At 40.1% G+C, this 23,421-nt stretch overlaps 2 protein-coding genes across 2 annotated transcripts in view; both read right to left on the bottom strand.

The window, feature by feature from the left end:
- LOC128518105 (gastrula zinc finger protein XlCGF26.1-like) overlaps nt 1–14,679 on the bottom strand; it is a 26,603-nt gene extending 11,924 nt beyond the window's left edge. The window contains exons 1-6 of the mRNA XM_053491252.1: nt 14,229–14,679; nt 13,007–13,978; nt 9,527–9,537; nt 7,688–8,149; nt 3,246–3,810; nt 1–280 (exon numbers count right to left, since the gene is read on the bottom strand). The exon at nt 1–280 is cut by the window's left edge and continues 442 nt beyond it. Of these exons, the coding sequence (XP_053347227.1) occupies nt 1–280; nt 3,246–3,810; nt 7,688–8,149; nt 9,527–9,537; nt 13,007–13,978 (2,290 nt within the window). The 5' untranslated portion in view covers nt 14,229–14,679. The remainder of the gene's footprint in view (nt 281–3,245; nt 3,811–7,687; nt 8,150–9,526; nt 9,538–13,006; nt 13,979–14,228) is intronic.
- Nucleotides 14,680–16,605: 1,926 nt separating this feature from the next.
- On the bottom strand, nt 16,606–20,005 carry LOC128518292 (zinc finger protein 135-like). Its single transcript, XM_053491338.1, has 2 exons — nt 19,861–20,005; nt 16,606–18,296 (listed from the first exon to the last, which is right to left on the bottom strand). The coding sequence occupies exon 2, from the start codon at nt 18,292–18,294 to the stop codon at nt 17,185–17,187; it is 1,110 nt and encodes a 369-aa protein (XP_053347313.1). The 5' UTR covers nt 18,295–18,296; nt 19,861–20,005; the 3' UTR covers nt 16,606–17,184.
- Nucleotides 20,006–23,421: the final 3,416 nt, after the last annotated feature.

Below are 23,421 nucleotides of genomic sequence, written 5' to 3'. Positions count from 1 at the left end.
AATACGGCTTCTCCCCGGTATGGATACGCTGGTGAGACTGGAGAATCGCCTGCTGATTGAAACTCTTCCCGCACTCTGCACACTGATACGGCCTTTCCCCTGTGTGAATACGCTGGTGCACTTTCAGAGCACTTACATGAGTAAAACTCCTGCCACACTCTGAGCAACGATACGGTTTCTCTCCTGTATGAGTGCGCTGGTGTGACTGGAGTGTAGCCTGCTGATTAAAACTCTTCCCACACTCTGGGCAGCGATACGGCCGTTCTCCAGTGTGAATGCGCTGGTGTGTTTTAAGGGAACGTCGATGAGTGAAGCTCTTTCCACACTGAGAGCAGTGATGAAGGTCTGTGTTTATTCCTTCTTGACTGGTCACAGTGCCAGTAGATGTTTGATGACTACTGGAGTCTCCTGTGGGTGACATGTTCTTCTTCATCTCTAGTAAGGGAAATAAAAAATGGAACTTCATGTCATAGACAGATTGGAACAGTTTCATTTCTGTGCCGCAATTTTTTTAATTTAATTTTTTCAGACAGATTTGTTTGCATGGATATATCACTAAACCTGCATTGACATCGTATGCAAATAGATATTCATTAATTTGAAGGTTGTTCCCCCTTTTGCAGCTATTTTTTGAGATTTTGGAGTGTTTCCGTGGGAAGGCCTGGCTCTCAATCTCCGTTCCAGTTCATCCCGAAGGTGCTCAATGGGGTGGAGGTCAGGGCTCTGTGTTAAGTTCTTCCACACCAAACTCATCAAACCATGTTTTTATAATATCCATGCTTTGTGCACTGGAGCATAGTTATGTTGGAATAGAAAAAGGGCCTTCTCCAGACTGGTGCCACAAAGTGCCACGTATAGAAGCATAGTCCAAGCATTGTCCAAGCTGTATTAGTATACTGAAGCATTAAGATTGGGGATAAGGGACCTGATTGAAACACCTTTGATAATTAACAGGTTTGGACAAACAGACCTCAAGACCTTACTTTTTGTATAATGAATTATAGAAAATGCCACAACGCTGCACTGTGCAATATGCTGATCAACAGGAACGAAGCCAATTCCATAAGATTTGCTTCTCCGCACGGAACACCGCCTCGAGTCTTCACTTTTTTTTCTTTCTTTATCACATTCTAAGTTTGCAAAGACATGCCAGGTTATGAAGATAGAAGTGGGTGTCATTTAAAAATCACACACGTGCTTATGTGTTATAGCAGAAGGATGTGGGAGTCAAGTATATTTTTCTGCATGTTAGAAAATTTATGAAAAAAGAGGGACTTAACTAAAAGTAGAACTGATAGTTGAACACGTTAACAATCAATAATCATTGGGGGCGTTGGGGGGGCACTGGGGACACTGGTGGCTCAGTGGTAGGTGTTTCGCCTGCCATGCGGACGGCCCGGGTTCGATTCCCAGCCAGTACACAAACCCCCAGCCACTGGATGCAGAGCTGGTCCCAAGCCCGGATAAAATGGGAGGGTTGCGTCAGGAAGGGCATCTGGCGTAAAACCTGTGCCAAGTTGTAGTGCGGACTGGTGACCCCTTGCCGGGAGCAGCCGAAAGACCAACAACATATGTGAATTATGCACTGGACTTTTTGTATGTTAGTTGAGAATACCTAACTAACCAACTAACAACTAAATTGAAACAAATTTTAAAATACAAATACTAGGGACCAGGATCTTTACTGATTGATATGAGGCGTAAACCCAGTTTTCAGCACTAGACACACTTCCATATGAAGTAGAGCTCCATTTCGGATCCAGTCTGTACCCAGTTTCACTTTCACTCACCTCCGGATTCAAAGGTCCTGCAATGTCTCGTCTCCAAACGCTCTACGAAAAAGTGTATGTAGAAACACCTACTGTACATGTAGAGATGATTTCAGCTCAGCCCTACTCCAGCTCTTCTTCTCCTTTGTTTTTAAAAGAGGGTTATACTGCCACCTATGGACTTGATGCTAGACAAAGGCATTAAAAGATCTACTCACATAGCACTGTATTCTTTACAGTAAGCCTTCAATGTGTTTAAAATCATATTTTTTTTAAATGAATGACTTGTGGGAACGCATCACAAAATTTGTTAAAATATTGTTTCCATTGTTTAACCCTGTCTCAACTAGATTAGAAGTTGGGTATTCTGCCACCAGTGTTGTCGTTATACTGTAGTTTTACAGTGGAATCTCTTTGGTATCTTTCAGAGACCAGTAGCAACAAGAAGAATGTAAGAATAAAACAAAAATAAAATGGTAGTAATAATAATAATAATAATAATAATAATAATAATAATAAATCACATAAAAATATAAATATAAGATTATATGTGCAGTGGGACTTGGATGGAACAAATATTTTATTAGTAACAGGTATTGTCAATTAGCAGAAAGTATTACACAAATTATAATAATTGCATTTACAGTCCTGGATGTAAAGTGTTCAGTGCGTTAGCAGCAGCTTGGGGAAGAGAATGCTTTCTGCAGAAATTCACTCAGAGCTGAGAAGGGACTTCTTTGATCGTTCTCAGAAACAAAGAGTCTCTCCTGAGCTTTCTTTACCAAGTAATGGTCTACGTTAGATGGGTGACGATGTGCAGCAGTGCCATGATCTAAATACAATGCAGCTTCCCATGTGAAATGTAAAGCAGTCATTCTGGATCAGGAGGAGAATCTTCTGCTCTTCTCCTTCTTCGATTTGCAACCATGCAGTGATTTACTGCTACATACAGACTGAATGGGGTAACGATGAAAGATGAGATATATTCTCTTCTATAAGCCTAAACCACACTGAACTAGAGTCCTGGAATATGTCTGTTTCACCAAGGAAATATATATATATATATTTAAACTATGTTTGTGTTATGTGATCCTCTGGTGATTCAGTACATTCAGGTGGTCAGCTGACTTCACTTTATCGCCCCATAACGTTACTGAGTCTCGACCTGAGTAACTGATCAACCCCAGATCATAACACTGTCTCCAGAGGCTTGTACAGTGGACACTATGCATGATGGGAGCATCGCTTCATGTCCTTTCCTTCTCACCCTGACACGCCCATCACTCTGGAATAGGATCAGTCTGGACTCATCAGGTCACATGAAAAATAATCATGTTATTTAAATCCAGCAGATTTGTTTTATTAGTTCTAGTTACATTTTAAATTTAAATTAAGTATGTCTGAAACAGTTTATAGAAATGTTTTAATCTAATAACTTTTTATTATTATTATTATTTATTTTCCTTCCGCATGAACACGTTGGTGTTTTCGGAAAGTACTTCTCTGCCCGAAACTCTTCCCGCAGTCTGAGCAGTGATAGGGCTTCTCTCCTGTGTGAGTGCGCTGGTGTGGCCGGGAAGTACTTAATAAAGCGAACGTTTTCCCACAGTATGAACAGTAATACGGCTTATGCCCGTTGTGAATGCGCTGGTGGTTCCGCAGGGTACTTGGGTGAGCAAAGCTCTTTTCACACTCCGAGCACTGATACGGTTTCTGTCCGCTGTGAACATTCAGGTGTATTTGAAAGCTGCTCTCTCGAGTAAAACTCTTCCCGCACTGCAAGCACTGATGCGGCTTCTGTCCGGTGTGAATGCGCTGGTGTCTCTGGAGCGTACACAATAGACTGAAGCTCATTTGACACTCTGGGCAGCGATACGGTTTCTCTCCAGTGTGAATACGCTGGTGTCTTCGGAGGGTATTTAATCGAGCGAAGCTCGTCCCGCATTGCGAGCAGTGATGCGGTTTCTCTCCTGTGTGAACGCGCTGGTGTTTTTGGAGATTACTCCGGCATGTAAAAGCCTTTCCACAGTCTGAGCAGGGACGAAGATCTTTCTTCATTTGTGCACAACCTGTGATGGTATCAGATGTACCAGAAAGACGGAGGTCTCTTTTAGGCTTCATCTTTTTGTGCATGTCTAAAAAAAAATTGGCATAATGACCCAAAAGGATGAGATAAGTGATATATTAATTTAATTTGCCATGGCTAAAATATTCATTATGTAAGTAGGGTAGCACTTTTAACTTTACATTAGCTAAGCTACATATAAACAAGTTTTTCATTTGATTCATCAAATAAGAAAAAAAACATTTTGCTGCATGGTGGGGAATTGTATGAAACTTTGCATGATCTGTGGTGCTGTAAGAGTAGAGATTGGTTTATTATTTTCAACATTGTTGGCTGTGACCAAGCCACGTCTGTTTCAAAGCTGCATCTTCACTATTACTAAAAAAAAAAAAACCTGCAGCGACAGCATACGAAATGTTTCTTAATGAACCAGTTCCATAATGCACATGATCTGTTACAAAAAAAGGATTGCATTATTATCCAAACATATATTTTATGGGCTCAGTGTCACTCAATGCTGCTGAAATGCGTCTCCTCCATATGCATCTGTCCAAATGCTGTTTCCTTGCCTTACCAGTTAGGACACCTCCAGCGCTCTCCTACATTTGAGTGGAGATACTGTGAGTGTGATTTCCTATTTCACTAATCTCGATAAATAGCTTTTACTCCCGATTCTAAACATAGGACCAAAATTCACTCTGAGTATTTCATTTCAATGCAACTTTTCCAGTAGTACCAGTACCAGTAAAATTCATTTATGATTTTATTTTTCTAACCAGATGTCTTCACCGCAGTTGACCGTTCAACACAGTCCTTAAAGGTTTTAACAATGTGTTGGACAGTTCTCAATCTAATCCTACTTATTTCAATTCTTACCTCTCAGTCAAAATCCTTTCTATATTTATTTATAAGGGTAACGCTGGTTATCAGCACTAGACTCTATTCCATGTGAAGTAAAGATCCAGTAGGATCCAGTCAGTAACCAGTTTCACTTTCACTCACCTCTGGATTTAAAGATCAGCAGATTTCTCCACTTCACATGCTGTTAATGGCTACATATACTGTAGAAATGATTTTATCTCAGATAAAGAACCTGGCAGTCCACGAGGAATACAAACAACTACATCTCTTCTTCTCTTGTAGTGATGTGTTTAACCACCACCTACTGGACTGGATGGTGAGCGAAGGCAATAGAAATCTGCTCACATGACCCTGCAGGACATTCTCTATTTCTCTAGGTCTCACCTCCATTTGCTCTCTTTGGCGAGTCTACGTAGATCACCTACAGAATCTGCTTTAATGTATAATTACTTTTGATATTAAACACTGAGTTATTCAATAATTTTGGTTGCATTCCCTGTCTGTTGATATATATGTAATATATTATATTGAATTGTATTATTTTCTTCCAAAATTCCATCAATGTCTTGCCAGTTTGTGCATTTTTGCCATGCCCACAGTCTCAGGGGACCTGAAGTCTATGCTAGGATACTTAGGGCATGAGGCAGGGTACACCTTGGACAGGGTGCAATTCCATCATAGAGCACACACACACCCACACACACTTTTATATGATACAGGAAATTTAGGAACGCCAATTAGCCTAATCTGCATGTCTTTGGACTGTGGAAGGAAACCGGATTACACGGAGGAAGCACGGGCAGAACATGTAAACAGAGACACACAGACCCCGAGGAAGTCACTTATCAGACGTTCAGTACTTAAGCATTTAAATAATTTAAAAGGCTTCTATCTGGCCTACTTCATAAAAAGTCATTAAGGATGTTCAGAGGTTTCTGTCACCATGGCATGCCTGGGCCTTGGTTTCATATTGTAAACTGTGCTGCAAGGTTTGATAAATTCCCATTTGTGATTATTTTAACATTGCGATTATATTCTTTAGACTAAAAGAAAATAATGGCACTAGAAGTTTTATAAATAAACTATATTCCCGTTCTTGTGGCAACATGGTGATGCTAAGGTTTGAACCTGGGACCTTCTGATCATTAGTTCAACACCTTAACTGAGTTACCCCTGCCTTCACTAAGTAACATGTGACAGCACCTGTCATTTTTTTCTGGCTCTTCAATGTTTTCTCACCCGCATGATGCCTGCAATTGCTTCATACTGTAGTAATTGTTTATGTTAATATTGCAAAAGCACCATATGACTGTGTCCTGGTGCCTAAAACCACACACACACACACGCCACAACATTAAAACAAGCGATGCACTGATAAATGAGATGTTTGATTGGACAGTTTTAGCATGTGTTTCTGAGTGCACAGGTCACGTTCAGCATATTCAAGCAAAACTTCACATGACTTACTGACCATGCATACATTACCTGTAATAAATCACATCTTTTTGCTATTAGATAACTGCACGGGTTCATACTGCTTTTTCGATATCCATGTAACTAATTGTGCAGCATTAATATTAAACTGAGTCATTATATTAAAGTATATAGCATATACAGTATTAAGGTCAGAGATCACTTTTAAAATTATGTATCTCTTGCTATAGAACAAGTAGTCTTGTAACACAATGATTTATTTTACAGGAAGAGATAAATACAAAACACACAGAAGTTTGAAACTTATAAAGCCGATATGCAGTGATATGTGCGACGGTGAAATGCAAAAGGGGATATGATAATAAGAATAGGTAAGAATGACCCATGTGCACCTATGCTGGTAAAATGGTCTTCTCTATTGTCTAATGCTTGACCTTTTTATATCCTCTGAGCCTTCACAAATGTATATTAAAGCACCAAATGGTCTGGTCATCATACAGTAAACAAAATGTACCATGGACTTCATAAAATTTAAATATTGTAAAAAGTTTTTTTGTGTGTGATTCAATTTAAAAAGTAAAATCATCTTAAATTTTAGATTCATGACATGTAAAGTGAAAAAAGCACTTTGGACATAACGGTCCAGTTCTTTTTCTCCTCAGTCCTGGTAAGATGCCTCATGCTGTCTCTGGTTCAGGAGTGGCTTGATACATGGAATGCACCAGTTCCTGGGGAACAGCCGTGGCTTGATACCATTTCCTGAAGACATCCATGTATAATGGCTCTTGGTGCACTGACCCCAGCCTCACATCACTACTTGTAAACCTCTCCCAAGGTCTTGAACTTGCTTTGCTTGACAATCTTCTTATGGCTGTGGTTATCCCTGTTAGTTGTGCACCTTTTCTTACCACACTTTTTCCTGAATGTGGTTCCACACAGCCCCTTTTGTGGCTTATGTTGACGTTGCTCGTGTAGGGTTCAGTGGTCATCTTCGAAATGAAATATTCTAATATTTTGAGATACTGGATTTTTTATTAGCTGGAAGCCATAATCAATCAAATTTAAAAAAGGAAATGTAAATGAATTTACAATATATGAAAGTTTCACTTTTTGAATGAAATCACAAATTGAATTAGGCTATTCTGAGTTTTTAAGATGCACGGTATTTTATACTGGGATGGATTTCCAGTCACTAAGCTACCTGTGTGTTAACGATGTGACAGAACGAAGGTTCTTTTCCACACCAGGTGACTTGGAGTGAGTGTTGGATGTCTTTGTGTGCGTACAAAAACACACATACAGAATTAAAATACAGCCTTATGCTGTAAGTGTTTGTTTCGAAACTCATCACTGCATTGTGTCCCATGAAAAACATGTCACAATTTATAAATCTTCTACAATTCCATCTCACAGAGGCGTCTGCTTTAATATAAAACCTCACCAGTGTTTACATGCGTTTTCTTTTCATCACATCACATCACCCTTGCCTGTTCATACAACCTCATCTTCAGTTTCCTCTTTGGCTCTTTCCTGGCCATCTCCCCTTCTCAACAAATGGTACGGCTTCTCTTCCGTGTGAATGCGCTGGTGTTTTAGGAAAGTACTTCTCTGACCGAAACTCTTCCCACAGTCTGAGCAGTGATAGGGCTTCTCTCCTGTGTGAGTGCGCTGGTGTGGCCGGAAAGTACTCAACAGAGCGAAACTCTTTCCACAGTGTGAACAGTAATACGGCTTATGTCCATTGTGAATCAGTTCATGGTTTCGTAGAGTCGTTTGGTCAGCAAAGCTTTTGTCACACTGCGAACACTGATACGGTTTCTCTCCTGTGTGAATACGCTGGTGTCTTTGGAGATTATTCGTTCGAGCAAAGCTCATCCCGCACTGCGAGCACTGATATGGCTTCTCTCCAGTGTGAACGCGCTGGTGCCTCTGGAGAGTGTTTAATCGAGCGAAGCTCATCCCGCACTCGGAGCAGTGGTACGGTTTCTCTCCAGTGTGAATGCGCTGGTGTCTTTGCAGAGTACACGACAGAGCGAATCTCATCCCGCACTCGGAGCAGTGATGCGGCTTCTCTCCTGTGTGAACGCGCTGGTGGCTTCGGAGATTACTCCGGGAGGTGCAAGTCTTTCCACAGTCTGAGCACGGATAAAGAGCTTTCTTCATTTGTACATATCCGGGTTTAGTATTATATGTACCAGAAGTCTGTGGCTGGGCACTGGGGTCTCTTTTGAGCATCCTGTTTTTGTGCTTGTCTAGGGTGAAAAAAATTAAACGCAATTAAATGAACAGAAATCACAGCCATGCTAATATTCAGCACAACACCATAACCTCAAGTGTGATATTGCTTTTATTCAACACTTCCACAAACACAATTTATCATCAACATTTCATGATATGTTTGTTTATTTATCTACAGTAGCTATTTTGCTCCCCCAACACATACCCTTCCACCCCTGGCCAAACTAGTGTTAAGCTGCCGAACACGGGTGTTACTGTAATAATATTAAAGGTGTCCTGATAGATTCGCAATGTTGACTCCTGCACTGAAGATGAGTATTCCACCTTAAAAGCTACCAATGGCCTTTCAGCAGCACAGGGAATAGAGCTGTGTTGCTAGTGTAGGAAATAATCAGACATGGAATTTTTTAACTGTGGCTAAGCCGTAACTCTTTACTTAATCAAAAGGTTTACATGAACCTCATGAAGCACCACTGTCTGGCAAAACTTCAGTGGCTGAAATCAAAAGATCCCTATATCCTACAGAAGTACACTACATAGGTTATGCATTATCAGCTACTACACCCTATTTGTATATGGATTGTACAATATGTTTATTAGAAAATCATATGAGAGTGTCCTTCACAACCGCCTGTGCTTCCTGCTTGCTTTAGCTGTGTTCTGACCCTACATGGCATGGCCTGGAATAGCACTGCAACACCAGTTAGCCTTAACTACTAATAAACATTTTTTGGTCCTGCTTAAAAAATGTAACAGGGTAAAAAACAGTGTGGGTGTTACCAGCAATTAGAGTAAATTAATGTTTAATAAAACATGATGACCACCAGCAAGGTGTTTATAGCCTCTGTAGAGCACCTTAAGGAGGGTCCCACAGACATCTTCAACCTGTCTTCAGTTCAGCAAAGTACGGATAGGGACCTGCTCGATCATGTGCTCTCCTTTAACTTCCCACATCTCTAACAACCTAATCTGCTTCCTGAATTCATCTTTTCTGGTAAAAAAAAAAGGAAAAAAAAATACATATTTAAGATATATATAAGGAGAATACAAAAGGCTTACCTGTTCTCCAGGATGCTCATGAACTTGCTCATACCATTGAGAGCATCTTCACTTACTGCCCTTCAGTGGGGGTGCATATTGGTTAATCAATCAACGGCATTGAGATACCCACTGTGGAGGATATTTACAAAAACACCCCAGGAGAGTGATACTCAATAGTCAGTCGTATACAAGCCATTCCTAAAGACACTTTATTCATTACTTATAAATGAACTGTGGAGTTCAGCGAACACACTTTGCACTGCCCAATTACTGGGGTAACCCATGGTCACAACAATAAAGTGCCACCTTGTGGAATTGTTTGGTATTACTTGGTATTATTATTTACGGTTACAGAATATTGGACGGTATTAGATCAATTAAATAAATTTTAAAAGCCTGTCCAGTCTTCTCTGTTACAGAGGAATTTAAAATGCAAATGTAAATGCCTTGCTGTCACGGATTCCCCCTCCCGGCATTATCACTATCAAATATTATATTACAATACAATTGTTTATCTTTGTTATGATCTAATATTATATCCCTCCTGAAAAATCTGTGCATAAAATATTTGACACATTTATTTTGTCTATAATACAGATTGTTTTAAATGAAATAAATAAATATTTTAATCATTAAATAATCCATAAAATTTTATTCTTTAAAATGATTCTATACGATAGATAAAAAAAATCAGGCATATTTAGTGGTCATAAGATCAAATAAGAAATAAGATCAAAGCTTATTCTATAATAATAATAATAATAATAATAATGATGATGATGATGATGATGATGATACAAAAACATTTCAGCAATGTTCCTGAAGGCTATCACGTGAGATTGTTATAATGGTAATATAATAATTGATCATATTGATTTTAATATAATATCCTAATGATAATACTTAGCTCATGAGGAACATGTTAGCTGAGGTAAATAACTAACCAACTAACTAACTAAAAACAAAGTTTAATTAAATTATAAACATTAATTGTATAAATATATATATATACAAATTACAAAATGAAATCAGACTGCTGTCAGTCAGAATCTTGCCTGGTTTGTTTATACGGTTAAACCCAGTAATCAGCACTAAACACTATTTAATAAGAAGCAAAGATCCATTTAGGATCCAGTCAGTACCTGATTCCTAATCAGTTTCACTTTAACTCACCTCTGGATTTAAAGACCAGTCTCTGAAACCTACATATAGAGATGATTGAAGCTCAGATGGAAAAGCAGGCAGTCCAAACCAGAGAAAAAAACAACTTCTGCTCTTCTTCTCCTCCATGTGGTAGTCAGGTGATTACCACCACCTATTGGACTGGATGATGGGTTTTCAAAGATCTCCTCTATAGCTTGCTCTACTTTTTATTAGGTTATATGTACAGTCGCATTTAAAAGGTAATACTTCCTTGTTGATTTCTATGTTTTTTTGTGTAAAAGTTTGATAAGATTCATTTAACTGTAGCAAGTCTCTGTATTCTGCAACTACAACCTCAGGCGAGCAACATCACTTTGTTCCATGCTTTAATTGGGTTGAAGTCTGGACTTTATAAAATGGCCTCGTCATTCTAATCTTGTTTCTTTTATTTTTCAGCCATTCTGATGTAGATTTACTGCTGTGCTTAAAATCTGAAAATTGAAAATCTGAAGAGGTGGAGGTACACTCTGGAAAGCAGAGGAATGAAGGTTAGCCGCAGCAAGACAGAATACATGTGTGTGTGAATGAGAGGAACCCAAGGGGAACAGTGAGGCTACAGGGAGCAGAGGTAAAAAAGGTGCAGGACTTTAAGTACTTAGGGTCAACAGTCCAGAGCAACAGAGAGTGTGGAAAGGAGATGAAGAGGCGGGTACAGGCAGGTTGGAATGGGTGGAGAAAAGGGTCAGGTGTGTTATATGACAAAAGAGTATTAGTGAGAATAAAAGGAATGGTGTTTAGGACAGTTTTGAGACCAGCGAGTTGAAGGTAGCAGAGATGAAGATGTTGAGGTTCTTTTTGGGACAAGGATAGATAGAATCAAGAATGAGTTCATCAGAGGGACAACCCATATTAGATCTTTTGGAGATAAATTCAGAGAGGCCAGATTGAGGTGGTTTGGACATGTTTAGAGGAGTGATTGTGAGCATATTGCTAAAAGGATGCTGAGGTTGGAGTTGCCAGGCAGAAGGTCTAGAGAAAGACCAAAAAAGAGATTTATGGATGCACAGTCACATTTAAAAGTTAGTACCCACTAGAGAGGACACAAAGTTAGTTGGTGTGAGAGAAGAGGATCCAGAGAATAGGGTTAGATGGAGGCAGATGATTCGCTGTGGTAACCCCTGAAAGGGAATAGGCGAAAGACAAAGAAGATACAGTCCCAACCCTATTTTTAGATTATAGATAACTTACACCTTTTGAACCTAATCATATTACAAGAGATGTTTCTTAAGTGAAGTTCAGGATGTTGCCTGTAAAAACTGCATTTGTTAAAAGGATAAAAAAATAAATAAAAACACACAAAGATTAGAGAGCTGTTTATGAAAGAAAAGCAAGCCAAGAAGAAAGACAAAAATGGAAGACCATTTAATACATTTCATTAATGGAAAGGTGATAAAAACAGTGAAACGCCAAGCTGTTTTGGATTGCGTAGCAGGTATCAGTTTTAAAACAACTATTTAAATAGGTTTGTTTGTTTGTTTGTTTGTTTGTTTTAAAAAAGGTATTGTGTTTTTATTTACAGTCAGGTCCATAAGAATTAATACAGAGTGTTTGTCATTTTTCACCCCATTTTTCACCGACACAATGAATTTGAAATGAAGCAATCAAGACATGATTGACATTTAAAATTAGTGCTTTAATGCAAGTGATTAAACAAAAATGTTGCAAAGACTTACCGTTCATTTTCACAGGTTCAAAAGTAATCGGACAATTACTAAAAACATCCCCATCACTGTAATCCTCTATTTCTCACCAGCCTGTTTCTCTCTGTGTAACACTTCTCTTAAATCATGAGATGGACCTAAACATGGGATATTAACACATTTTGGTCCAGAACTTAGCTATTACTGGGAAGGAGTGAATTCATTCATTTAGTTTGAAATTATGGAGTTAAATAAAAACAGCTTGCACAGTCCACGGAGCGGGGCGGCTCCTAGTCTGCATGAACGCGCTGGTGTGTTTGGAGAGACCTTAAACGAGCAAAGCTCCTCGGACACTGCGAACAATGATGAGGCTTCTCTCCAGTGTGAACGCGCTGGTGTGTTTGGAGAGTACCGTTTTGAGAAAAACTCATTCCACACTGTGAACACTGAAACGGCTTCTCTCCTGTGTGAATGAGCTGGTGTCTTTGGAGATGACCATTTTGAGAAAAACTCATTCCACACTGCAAACAGCAATACGGCTTTTCTCCGGTGTGAACGCGCTGGTGTCTTTGAAAACTACCCTTTCGATTAAAACCCTGTCCACACAATGAACAATAATAGAGTTTCATTCCTGAGTGAACAGTCTGATGTTCCTGGAGAGATCTTTCATGTTTAAAACTCTTCCCACACTGCGAACAGTAATACGGCTTCTCTCCGGTGTGAACGTGCTGGTGTGATTTCAGACTACGCTGCACGGTAAAACCTTTGCCACACTGTAAGCAGATAAACGGTTTCTCTCCCGTGTGAGTTCGTTGGTGTTCTCGCAAAAAACTCAGCTTAATAAAACTCTTTTGACACTCTGAACACTGAAACGGCTTCACTCCTGTGTGAATGTGCTGGTGATGCTGGAGATGACTTCTCAGACTGAAACCTTTGCCACACTCTGAGCACTGATACGGCTTCTCGCCGGTGTGGATGCGCTGGTGTCTCTTGAGAACGCACTTTTGAGTGAATCTTCTCCCACATTGTGAGCAGATGAACGGCTTCTCTCCGGTGTGGATGCGCTCGTGTCTTTGTAAACTGCTCAAGTGAGTAAAACTTGTTCCACACTGTGAGCAGGTAAATGGTTTCTCTCCTGTATGAATGCGCTGGTGTTTTTGGAAATTGCTAATTTGAGTAAAACTCTTTCCACACTGCGAGCAGTGATATGGCATCTCCCCGGTGTGAATGCGCTGGTGTATTTTGAGACAACGCATCACAGTAAAACCTTTGCCACACTCTACGCAGATAAACGGTTTCTCTCCTGCGTGAACGCATTGGTGTTCATGTAACAAACTCAGATTAATAAAATTCTTCCCACACTCTGAACACTGGAATGGTGTTTCTCCTGTGTGAATGCGCTGGTGTTGCTGGTAATGACTTCTCTGAATGAAACTCTTCCCACACTCTGAACACTGATACGGCTTCTCAGCTGTATGGATGCGTTGGTGTCTTTGGAGATCACACTTTTGTGTAAATCTTCTCCCACACTGTGAGCAGTGATGAGGTTTCTTCCCTGTGTGAATGCGCTGGTGTCTTTGTAAACTGCTTGAGTGAGTAAAACTCTTTCCACATGATGAGCACTGGAAAAGATCTTCGAGTTTACTTTCTCGAGTGGTCTCAGTAGAAGGGGTGCCAACAGTTGAATGGCTACTGGAGTCTCCTGTGGGTGATAAGTTCTTCTTCATCTCTTGTAAGGAAAAAAAAAACAGAACTCAATATCATATGAGTTGAAGTAAACTAACTTACTACATTAAGACTTAAAATGTTAACGCAAATTGAACAAATTATAAAATTAAACTGCTAAGCAGTGAGAATCTTAATTGATTTTTAAGGTTAAACCCAGTGATCAGCACTAGACCCTATTCCATATGAAGTAGAGATCCGTTTAGGATCCAGTCAGTAACTGATTCACTAACTAGTTTCACTTTAACTCACCTCTGGATTTAGAGATCAGTCTCTGTAATACTGCAGGTAGAAGCGGCTACATGTAGAGACGATTTTAGCTCAGCTGGGTAACTAGACAGTCCAAATAGAAAAGGACTTCAGCTCTTCTTCTCCTTGGTCTTGTAATGAGGCAGATTACTGCCACCTACTGGACTGAATAATGCACAAATATGTTAAAGATCTCCTCACATAGCCCAGTATTCTGTACAGTAAGCCTAAAACATGGCAACAAAAAAAAAAAGAAAATCCAGAATTGTGCGAGTTCCTCAGGTGTTAGTTCTTTATTTTATTTAAAGACTTGTACTGAAGGTGAAGTGCTTCAGTTTCCTGCATTCGCGTTAGAGATGAATCCCTTGTATCAGCATATATGATATACAGTATAGTGATATGTGATATAGGGCAGAGTAATTACAGTTCAAAAAGATGTGATCGGTGAGGTCAAGTGGTTATGAGAAAACACATGGGAGTCTGCGGCCCTCCAGACTGAGTGGTCAAGAATCTGGAACTTTTAACATTCTGTGGCATCCTCAGGCAAGATGTTTTTAAGGGTTATCTTTAAGCAGGCAAACTGATGATCATCTTGAGTGGAGTCCATCTCCATGTTCTAGATTCTACATGACTAAAACATAACTAAAAGGGGTCCGTGAGGACGGTCCATTGCTAAGTGATGAGGATGAACAGATGATATGTAAGAAGAAGTGCATGACCCCAACATACTCCTGAGGCAACATCCTGAATGATGGGGTAAAACACAACCTGCATAACAGTGTGGCCACTACAAACTCGACCACCATCATTAAGTTTTCTGATGAGACCATTGTGGTGGGCCTGATCTCTGGCAACAATGAGAAGGCCTGCATGTACATAGGAGATTAAAAACCTGAAGAGCTGGTGACAGAGTAACAGTCTTTGCCTGAACAGCAGAAAGTCATAGGGATTGATAGTGGACTTCATCTCAAAGCAGGAGAGGAACTTCTAGGTCCCTGTCATCAACATGATCCTAGTGACAGTGAGTGGACAGCTTCCGGTACCTCAGTGTTCACATCACGCAGGACCCGGTCACCTGAACACCATGGTGAAGAAGACCTTGCAGTATCTCTACCATCTTAGACTATCTTACAAAGTGCTAAGGAACTTTTACACAAGCATCTTTGTGGGGAAACATCACAACCTGGTTTGAGAACAGCACTATGTAGGAGAGACGAGCTCTTCAGAGGGTGGTGTGATCAGCTGAACATATCATTTGCACCAGCTTCCAGAAATGCACTCAATTTATAGCAAGCGTTGCTGGACCAAGACCAGGAAGATAGCGAAGGACCTCAGCCATCGGTGGTCCTTCACTATTTGTAGTCTTTCACAGTGGATTTTTTTCGTTTTTTTGTAGTTGGAGAGTGCTACAGCTCCCTGAAGGCCAATGCAGAGATTGCTTCTTTCTGCAAGCTATTCAGGCTCTGAACATAGACATAGAGATTCTTATCTTTATTCTCCGTATATATTTTTTTCGTCTTTGCAAACTTTAATTTTATTTTAGTGTGGATTTGATTTGATTTAACTTAAATTACACAACAGTATGTCAGCATTCCACTGCATGCTGGATTTTGTATGGTTGTGTAAATGACCAAATTTGAATTTAAACCTGGTTTTACCTTCATATTTTGTAGATGCTCAGTTAACTCCTTAACTAACTATGGTGGATAATGCCGACTATCCAAATTTACAGGCAAAGGCCTTCATGTTGGTGCATCTGTTTAACAGTAGTGACTAGATCTGCATCACAATACCTGCTGTCTCTTTTGGGTGTCATGGAGTGTGTGTGACTGTGGTAGCCGAAGACACACCAGGAAGTCATCAAGCTAATGAGGTCAAGCTACTGTAAATACGTTATGACAAGGATGAGCCGTACCATCAGGGGCTGACTTTTGAAGCTGTGGAATCTGCAAATATGCAGCTCAAAGAACAATATGTTCAGGATGGTTTATTATCTAAACCTCCAACATGTGACCTCACTGAATGGATTTAGGTGGAGTTGGAGGATTGGATAACCAGGATTGGTCTCTAGTAAGAACAAGACCAATATTTATTTACAAACGTTTATGGATCATGCTATTCTTGTAAGATTTAGTGATGTTGCCGTCTGACCAGCATCAAAGATAGACATAGTGTTGACTGATTGACAGGTGAATGTAGGATTCTGATTGGCTGTAGAAGGTGAGTAAACGTTTGGGTGAGGGTGGTAGCAAAACAGTCCTGAAACATCTAGAAAATGTTTTTAGAGATGTCTTAATTTTTAGATTGTATAGAAGTTGTGAGATAAGAAACAACTGTATTTAAAATAATAATAATTCAACCAAGTTCCAAAGTGAAGACGTCAAGGTATAGTGTTTTAATGTACAGGAACATTATGTATTAGTACAATTCGAGAGTGTGTATTAGTTTTCTCCTCTGTACACCATTATAATGAATTTAAAATAAAGCACACATGATGACATTAATATTTAGCATTTGAACAAATTATTAGAAATTTTTATAAAGTACAGCTCTTTTCACAGGCTCAAAAGTAATTGGACAATCGAGCAGTTTGATGGCAGGTTGTGGGCTCTTTCATGACAAGGTAAAAAGAGAAAAGGTCTGGAGTTGATTCCCAGTGTTAACTCTTACATGGTCGCTGGTCATGGCAATTCTCGATGTGCAGAACAAAGAGACGCAAGTCAAAAATTTTGTGGAAATCATAGACAAATAGAAAAAGGGGACTGTGAGCTCTGCAACACCAAAAGGTCTGAAATGGTCCACAATCAGGGAATGCCTTAATGAGTGTAAATCTTGGTCCAGAACTTAGCCATTATTGTTGAGGTGTAAATTCATTAATGTCATTCCAAATTACTCTTCTATTCTGTACGAACACACTGGTACGAGACCAAGCAAAGCTCTTTCCACTCCACAAACAGTGCTAGGGCTTCTCTCCAGTGTGAATGCGCTGGTGCTTTTTGAGAGAACTTAACTGAGCAAAGCTCCGTCCACACTGGGGACACTGATACGGCTTCTCTCCCGTGTGTGTGCGCTGGTGGGTTTGAAGGTTACAAGCCTGAGTGAAACTCTTCCCACACTGCGAACAGGAAAACGGCTTCTCTCCAGTGTGAATGCGCTGGTGTGATTTGAGACTGTGCATCGCAGTGAAACTTTTGCCGCACTGTAAGCAGATAAACGGCTTCTCTCCTGCGTGAACTTCTTGGTGTTCACGTAAAAAGCTTAGTTTAATGAAACTCTTTCCGCACTGCGAGCAGTGATACAGCTTCTCTCCCATGTGGATGCGCTGGTGTTGCTGGTGATGACTTACCTGACTAAAGCTCTTTCCACAGTGTGCGCACTGATACGGTTTCTCTCCTGTATGGATGCGCTGGTGGGTTTGGAGATGAGCAGACTGAGAGAAGTTCTTCCCGCAATGGGCACAGTGATATGGTTTCTCGCCAGTGTGAATGCGCTGGTGTGATTGGAGAGTACGCATCACGGTAAAACTTTTCCCACACTGGGAGCAGACAAATGGTTTCTCTCCTGTGTGAGTTCGTTGATGTTCACGTAAAAAGCTCAGTTGAATAAAACTCTTTTCACACTCCGAGCATTGAAACGGCTTCTCTCCAGTATGAATGCGCAGGTGCTGCTGGAGGTGACGTCTCAGACTAAAACTCTTACCACATTCCGAGCACTGAAACGGTTTCTCTCCTGTGTGAATGCACAGATGTTGCTGGTGACGACTTCTGTGAACGAAGCTCCTCCCACACGCTAAACACTGATACGGCTTCTCCGCTGTATGGATGTGTTGGTGCCTTTGGAGATCGCAGTTTTGCCTAAACCTTCTCCCACACTGCGAGCAGATGAACGGTTTCTCTCCCGTGTGAATGCGCTGGTGTCTTTGTAAACTGCTCGAGTGAGTAAAACTCTTTCCACATGATGAGCACTGGAAAAGATCTTCGAGTTTTCTTTCTTGACTGGTCCCAGTGGAAAGGGTGCTAACAGTGGGATGGCTACTGGAGTCTTCTGTGTGTGTAATGTTCTTATTCATCTCTAGTATGGGGGGAGAAAACAGAGAGGGGTTTGGGGTGCGTGTGGTTACATTTGTGGTTACATTTGTTTTTGTTTTTTTAACACTTTTATTTGCAAAAGAAATCAACACAAGTCCTGGTTCGACAAGGTTTGACTTTAGTATATTATATTATTTCCTCAGTCTACAATATTAACAGTGTATATGAACACTCTCACCTGTTTTCAGGAGAGAATTACTGACACAAAGTCAACTCGTCCTTTTGTTGCAGGGCTAAGATGCAGTTAAATTTTTTTTTCTTCTATTTTCATGGCAGAGGAACTTTGCAATTAATTGTAAGTTATCTCATCACTCTTCATAACATTCTGGAGTCCATGTAAATTGCCATTATAAAAACGGAGGCAGCGGACTTTTTGAAAATTAATATTTGTGTCATTCTCAAAACCTTTAGCAAAAGCTGTACAGTACATAGCACTAGGTATAATTTCATTTAATAATTTCAAGGTGGCACAGTGGAGTAGTGGTTAGAACTGTCGCCTTGCACCTCCAGGGTCTGTGTTCGATTCCCGTCTCTGTGTGCATGGAGTTTGCATGTTCTCCCCGTGCTTGGTGGGTTTTCTCCGGGTACTCCGGTTTTCTCCCACAGTCCAAAGACCTGCAGATTAGGCTAATTGGTGTTCCCAAGTTGCCCATAGTGCATGAATGAGTGTGTGTACAGTATGTGTGTGCCCTGCGATGGATTGGCACCGCATCCAGGGTCTACCCCGCCTCATGCCTGGGATAGGCTCCAGGCCCCCTGTGACCCTGAATACAGGATAAAATGGTATAGACGATGAGTGAGTGAGATGACTATTTTATAATTTCACAGCAAATCAGTCTGCAAAAACTGATCAATTATTTTACCTACAAAACTTTATGTAAATTAACTTAGCCACCACACTACAGAAACCGTGGTGTATCATGTTTGCCTAACACGGTTTAAAACCAGACAGAAACAGCTTGTGGTCTATGGGATCGGTGGCGGGTCAGTGTGTTAAGGCTCCGAGTTACTGATTGGAAGGTCGGCAGTTTGAGCCCTAGTTCCACCAGCTTGCTGCTGTTGGGCCCTTGATCGAGGCCCTTAACACGGTCTTCTCCAGGGGTGCCATATAACGGCTAACAAAAAGCCGGGATACGAGAAGAATAAAGAATTCACAGTGCAGTAATGTATATGTGACGAATAAAGACTGAACTTAATAACACAAGCATGCTGTATACAGCTTTTTACAAATGACGTACAAACTCAAACAGCTTCTAAAGATGAAAAATTCATACAGCAAGTCAAACTGGGACTTGATGATGGGTCTTCTTTTACCCACTGACCGTTTACTTCTTTCTTATACAAATAAACAAGGCTTATTAATCGAACTGTAATATTTTCTCCCAGAGATTTTAATGAATTTATCATCGAAATTACGTCACTGATCAGTTCCGGATCAGTTCAACACAGAACAGGGCTTTTAGTTTCCAATAACAGAACAATTCCATATTTTGCAGGACAGTTAGCGAACCTATAACTTAGGATCGAACAGTTTCACTTTAACTCACCTGTGGATTTACAGATTAGCAGATTTCTCCTCTCCAAACACTTATTTTTAACCTGATCAGATTTCACACTGTGTTAAGTCCTGCAGATTAGGCTGATTGCTGTTCAATTGCAGGAATAAACAGCTCTACACTTGGAGACGGGTAACTAGGCACTCACACAGGAAATGACCTCAGCTCTTCTTCTTCTTCTTCTACTGTTTAGGTAATAAGGTGTTGTACTGCCACCTACTGGACTGAGGTGTAATGATTCCTCAGCAGCATGTTCTCTTGTATATACTGTATATCCTTAATGCTTATATATATATAGTATACATAGTACACATATGTATAGGGAATATATGTGTAATGTTTTTAAAATCATGGCCTGAGATAAAATTTTGTTTAAAGGCCAAGACAGAATTTTACTCCGGAAATTTTCCTCATTATGATCCAACTCTTCTGCCATTCTGTATTACATTGTTGTTCCTGTCATTAGATGGCGTATGTAATTTCTATCCCTTCCCCATTATAATGCTTTTTTTCCTTATTTTATATTTTATTATCTTTTCAACATCTTCGTTGATTTTATAAAAAAAAAAAAAAATACTGGGAAGAATCTTAATTTTTTCCTACAGTCCCCAGTTTCTAAGCCTATGTCATCAGTCACTCGGAGACAGACCACGGGTGAGCATCCCCCTTTCTGTTAAACTTTTATTTCTTCAGCATTCGTAACTTCCTCATGTCCCTTATCTAATCTTACTTCTTTCCAAGCCTTCCCCCTAGCTAAGCGCACCTGCAAGTGTAACCATAGCAACAGCCTCAATAGTATGGACAGCATGGATCCTCCTTCCCCTCCACCATTTGTTGATCGCGCTGCTCTCGGCCAAGTTTTTTAGTAAAGGTGACTTTTAACAGGTGGGTCGCTGTTTATGTGCCTAGCACTGATTTGCCAATAGGCGTGCTACTCGATAATAATAATCCATAATAATACATCACAATACTCAATTTATATGGCTTTTTGATATTATTCAATGCTTTTCTTCAATGGTCTGCATCAATTTATTCATGAAGCAAATAGTTATCTGGTTATTTCTTGATAAGAGATAATGAGTGCCTCTCAGCTACAAAAGTCCATTCATACTTACCGTACTTATGGCTTCCGCATGAAACCGCGTATGTGAGATAGGGGTTTTAGTAGTTAACAGATTATGGGCTGAGTGATTATCGTAGAAAAATTATAAAGGTCTTGACTAAAACAACATGCATGAGGAATCACACAGGAGTTTTCATTTTCTGCAATGGAAAAGTACTCGAACTAGTTACTTTCATCAGAAAGTAACGCTGTAATGTAACTGATTACTTTTTAATGACAGTGGTGTTGTAATGTAATTAGTTACTTTAAAAAGTAACGTCCCCAAACACCGCGCATTGGTGGCTCAGTAGTAGGTTTCTCATCTGCCATGTGGAAGGCTCATGTTCTCCACCCAAGGCCCAAACCCCAGCCACTGAATGCAGATCAGATTGTCCACTGTACTGTAGCAACCCCTGCAGCTGAAAGAACAACAACATATACAAAGTACTTTAAATAATACTAAATCACCCCATGTCAGGCAGGATTGTTTTCATTGGAGCTCTTGTAAAATGCCTCTCGGTGACCCTGTATACAGGATAAAGCGGTATAGACAATGAGAGTGACAAACCCAACACACTGAACTTTTCATATGCCAAATTAATTAGCTTAATTCTGACTAAATGCTAGTTTTAGCATCTTTCCTAACAGCAGCGTTTTCAATAGTATGATCGGATGAGTATGTACAGTATCTAATCTTTCTAAATTGATTAAAATGCATTTCCCTTTAATGTCTCCCTGTTGATTTACATTTCTTTTCTCGATCTGAGATGTTGAAAATAAAAAATGAGCAAAGAACAATGATTCGGACTAAATTCGAGAAATGTATTAAAGTAGCTACCATATTTCCAAATAGGGGAAGTCTCTCAATTTAGAAGTGTCCCATGTGCTGATGTTAGTACTGAGACACCATGTGAATGAGCCTTTATTTAAACCAGTTGGACCCCCAAATGAATCAGTCATGTGACTCTGGCAAAGACGAGGCATTGTTTGTCATTGTCATGTGACTTTCAGGGAAATCTCAAAACAAGGCTTCATTTGCACAAGCAAGTGGAATAACCACAGTCTTGAGGCGGACTGTGAAAGTAAGCTCATGCAAGACTTTGGGGGAAATTCACAAGAAGTGGACAGCAGCTGGAGTCAGTGCTTCAGGAGCCACCACGCACAGACGTATCCAGGACATGCACAACTGTCATTGTATTCCTTGAGTCTTGTACCACAGACAACGTCAGAGGTGTCTTATCTGGGCTAAGGATAAAAAGGACTCGACTGGTCCTCAGTGGGCCAAAGTCCTGTTTGCAGATAAAAGTACTTTTTGCATTTCATTTGGAAATCGAGGTCCCAGAGTCTGGAGAACGAGAAGAGAGGCACAGAATCCAAGCTGCTTGAGGTCCAGGGTAAAGTTTGCACCATCAGTGGTGATTTGGGGAGCCATGTCATCTGCTGTTTTGGTCCATTGTGTTTTATCAGGTTCAAGCTCAGCACAGCATCTACCAGGAAGTTTTAGAGCACTTTATGATTCCCTCTGCTGACCAGCTTTATGGAAATGCTGATTACATTTTCCAACAGGACTTGGCACCTGCCCACACTGCCAAAAGTACTAATACCTGGTTTAAGGACCATGGTATCACTGTGACTGATAGACCAGCAAACCCACCCGTAACAAAACAACAACTCTATCAGTAAATATTACTTGTTGGTAGAAGTTGGTATAGGGCTGATCCTCCTCGCAAAGTCCTGGTGGAGTACAATTTTTAAAAAGGAATATGGAGGGAGATGTACAGTACAAATAGTCTCTATTCGACCTCTATTTTAAAATAAAATGTAGGAATGGCCCATCACCCGGACTGAATCCAATAAAACATTGGAGGAATTAACTGAAGAACTGAAGGTCAAGATTCAGCTGAGGGCCCTCTAGTTAAATACAGGAAGCATTTTGAAACTCTCTGTGCGAACAAAGGCTTCTTTGTGGGGTATTAAACACATTTAAATCAGCCTGTTCAATACTTTTCCCTCTCACTCCACTTAACAGCAGACGTTACAGTTTCTTTATTGGTCTTTTAATGCCAGCATCTGCAATGCACAGCAAATATGTATATTTTAAATGAATTTTCATATTTATCCCCCCCCTCACATAATGATCACATGAGCTGACCTTAAATAACAGTGAGGAACACTATATGACAAAGTAAACGGTGCTAACATGTCAACTGTGTGGAAGTATTTTATTTTCAACAAGGAAAAAAATGTAAGTACAAACCAGGAGTACAACACAAAGACTATAAGTGCATAAAAACGGGCAGCTCCAGCGCTGGAAACTTCAGACTGATTAATTTAATAAACCACTTTCAAATGAGCTACTATGAGGAACAAGAGGTCTTAATCCAGGCCACAGGTGCAACTTTTCGAAAAGGGTGCAAAATACCTTCCTAACACTGTAAAGGCAAATTGGA

Source organism: Clarias gariepinus, chromosome 1 (genome assembly GCF_024256425.1).
Source record: "Clarias gariepinus isolate MV-2021 ecotype Netherlands chromosome 1, CGAR_prim_01v2, whole genome shotgun sequence".
Classification (NCBI taxonomy): domain Eukaryota; kingdom Metazoa; phylum Chordata; class Actinopteri; order Siluriformes; family Clariidae; genus Clarias; species Clarias gariepinus.
This window is presented reverse-complemented; position numbering and strand designations above follow the sequence as displayed.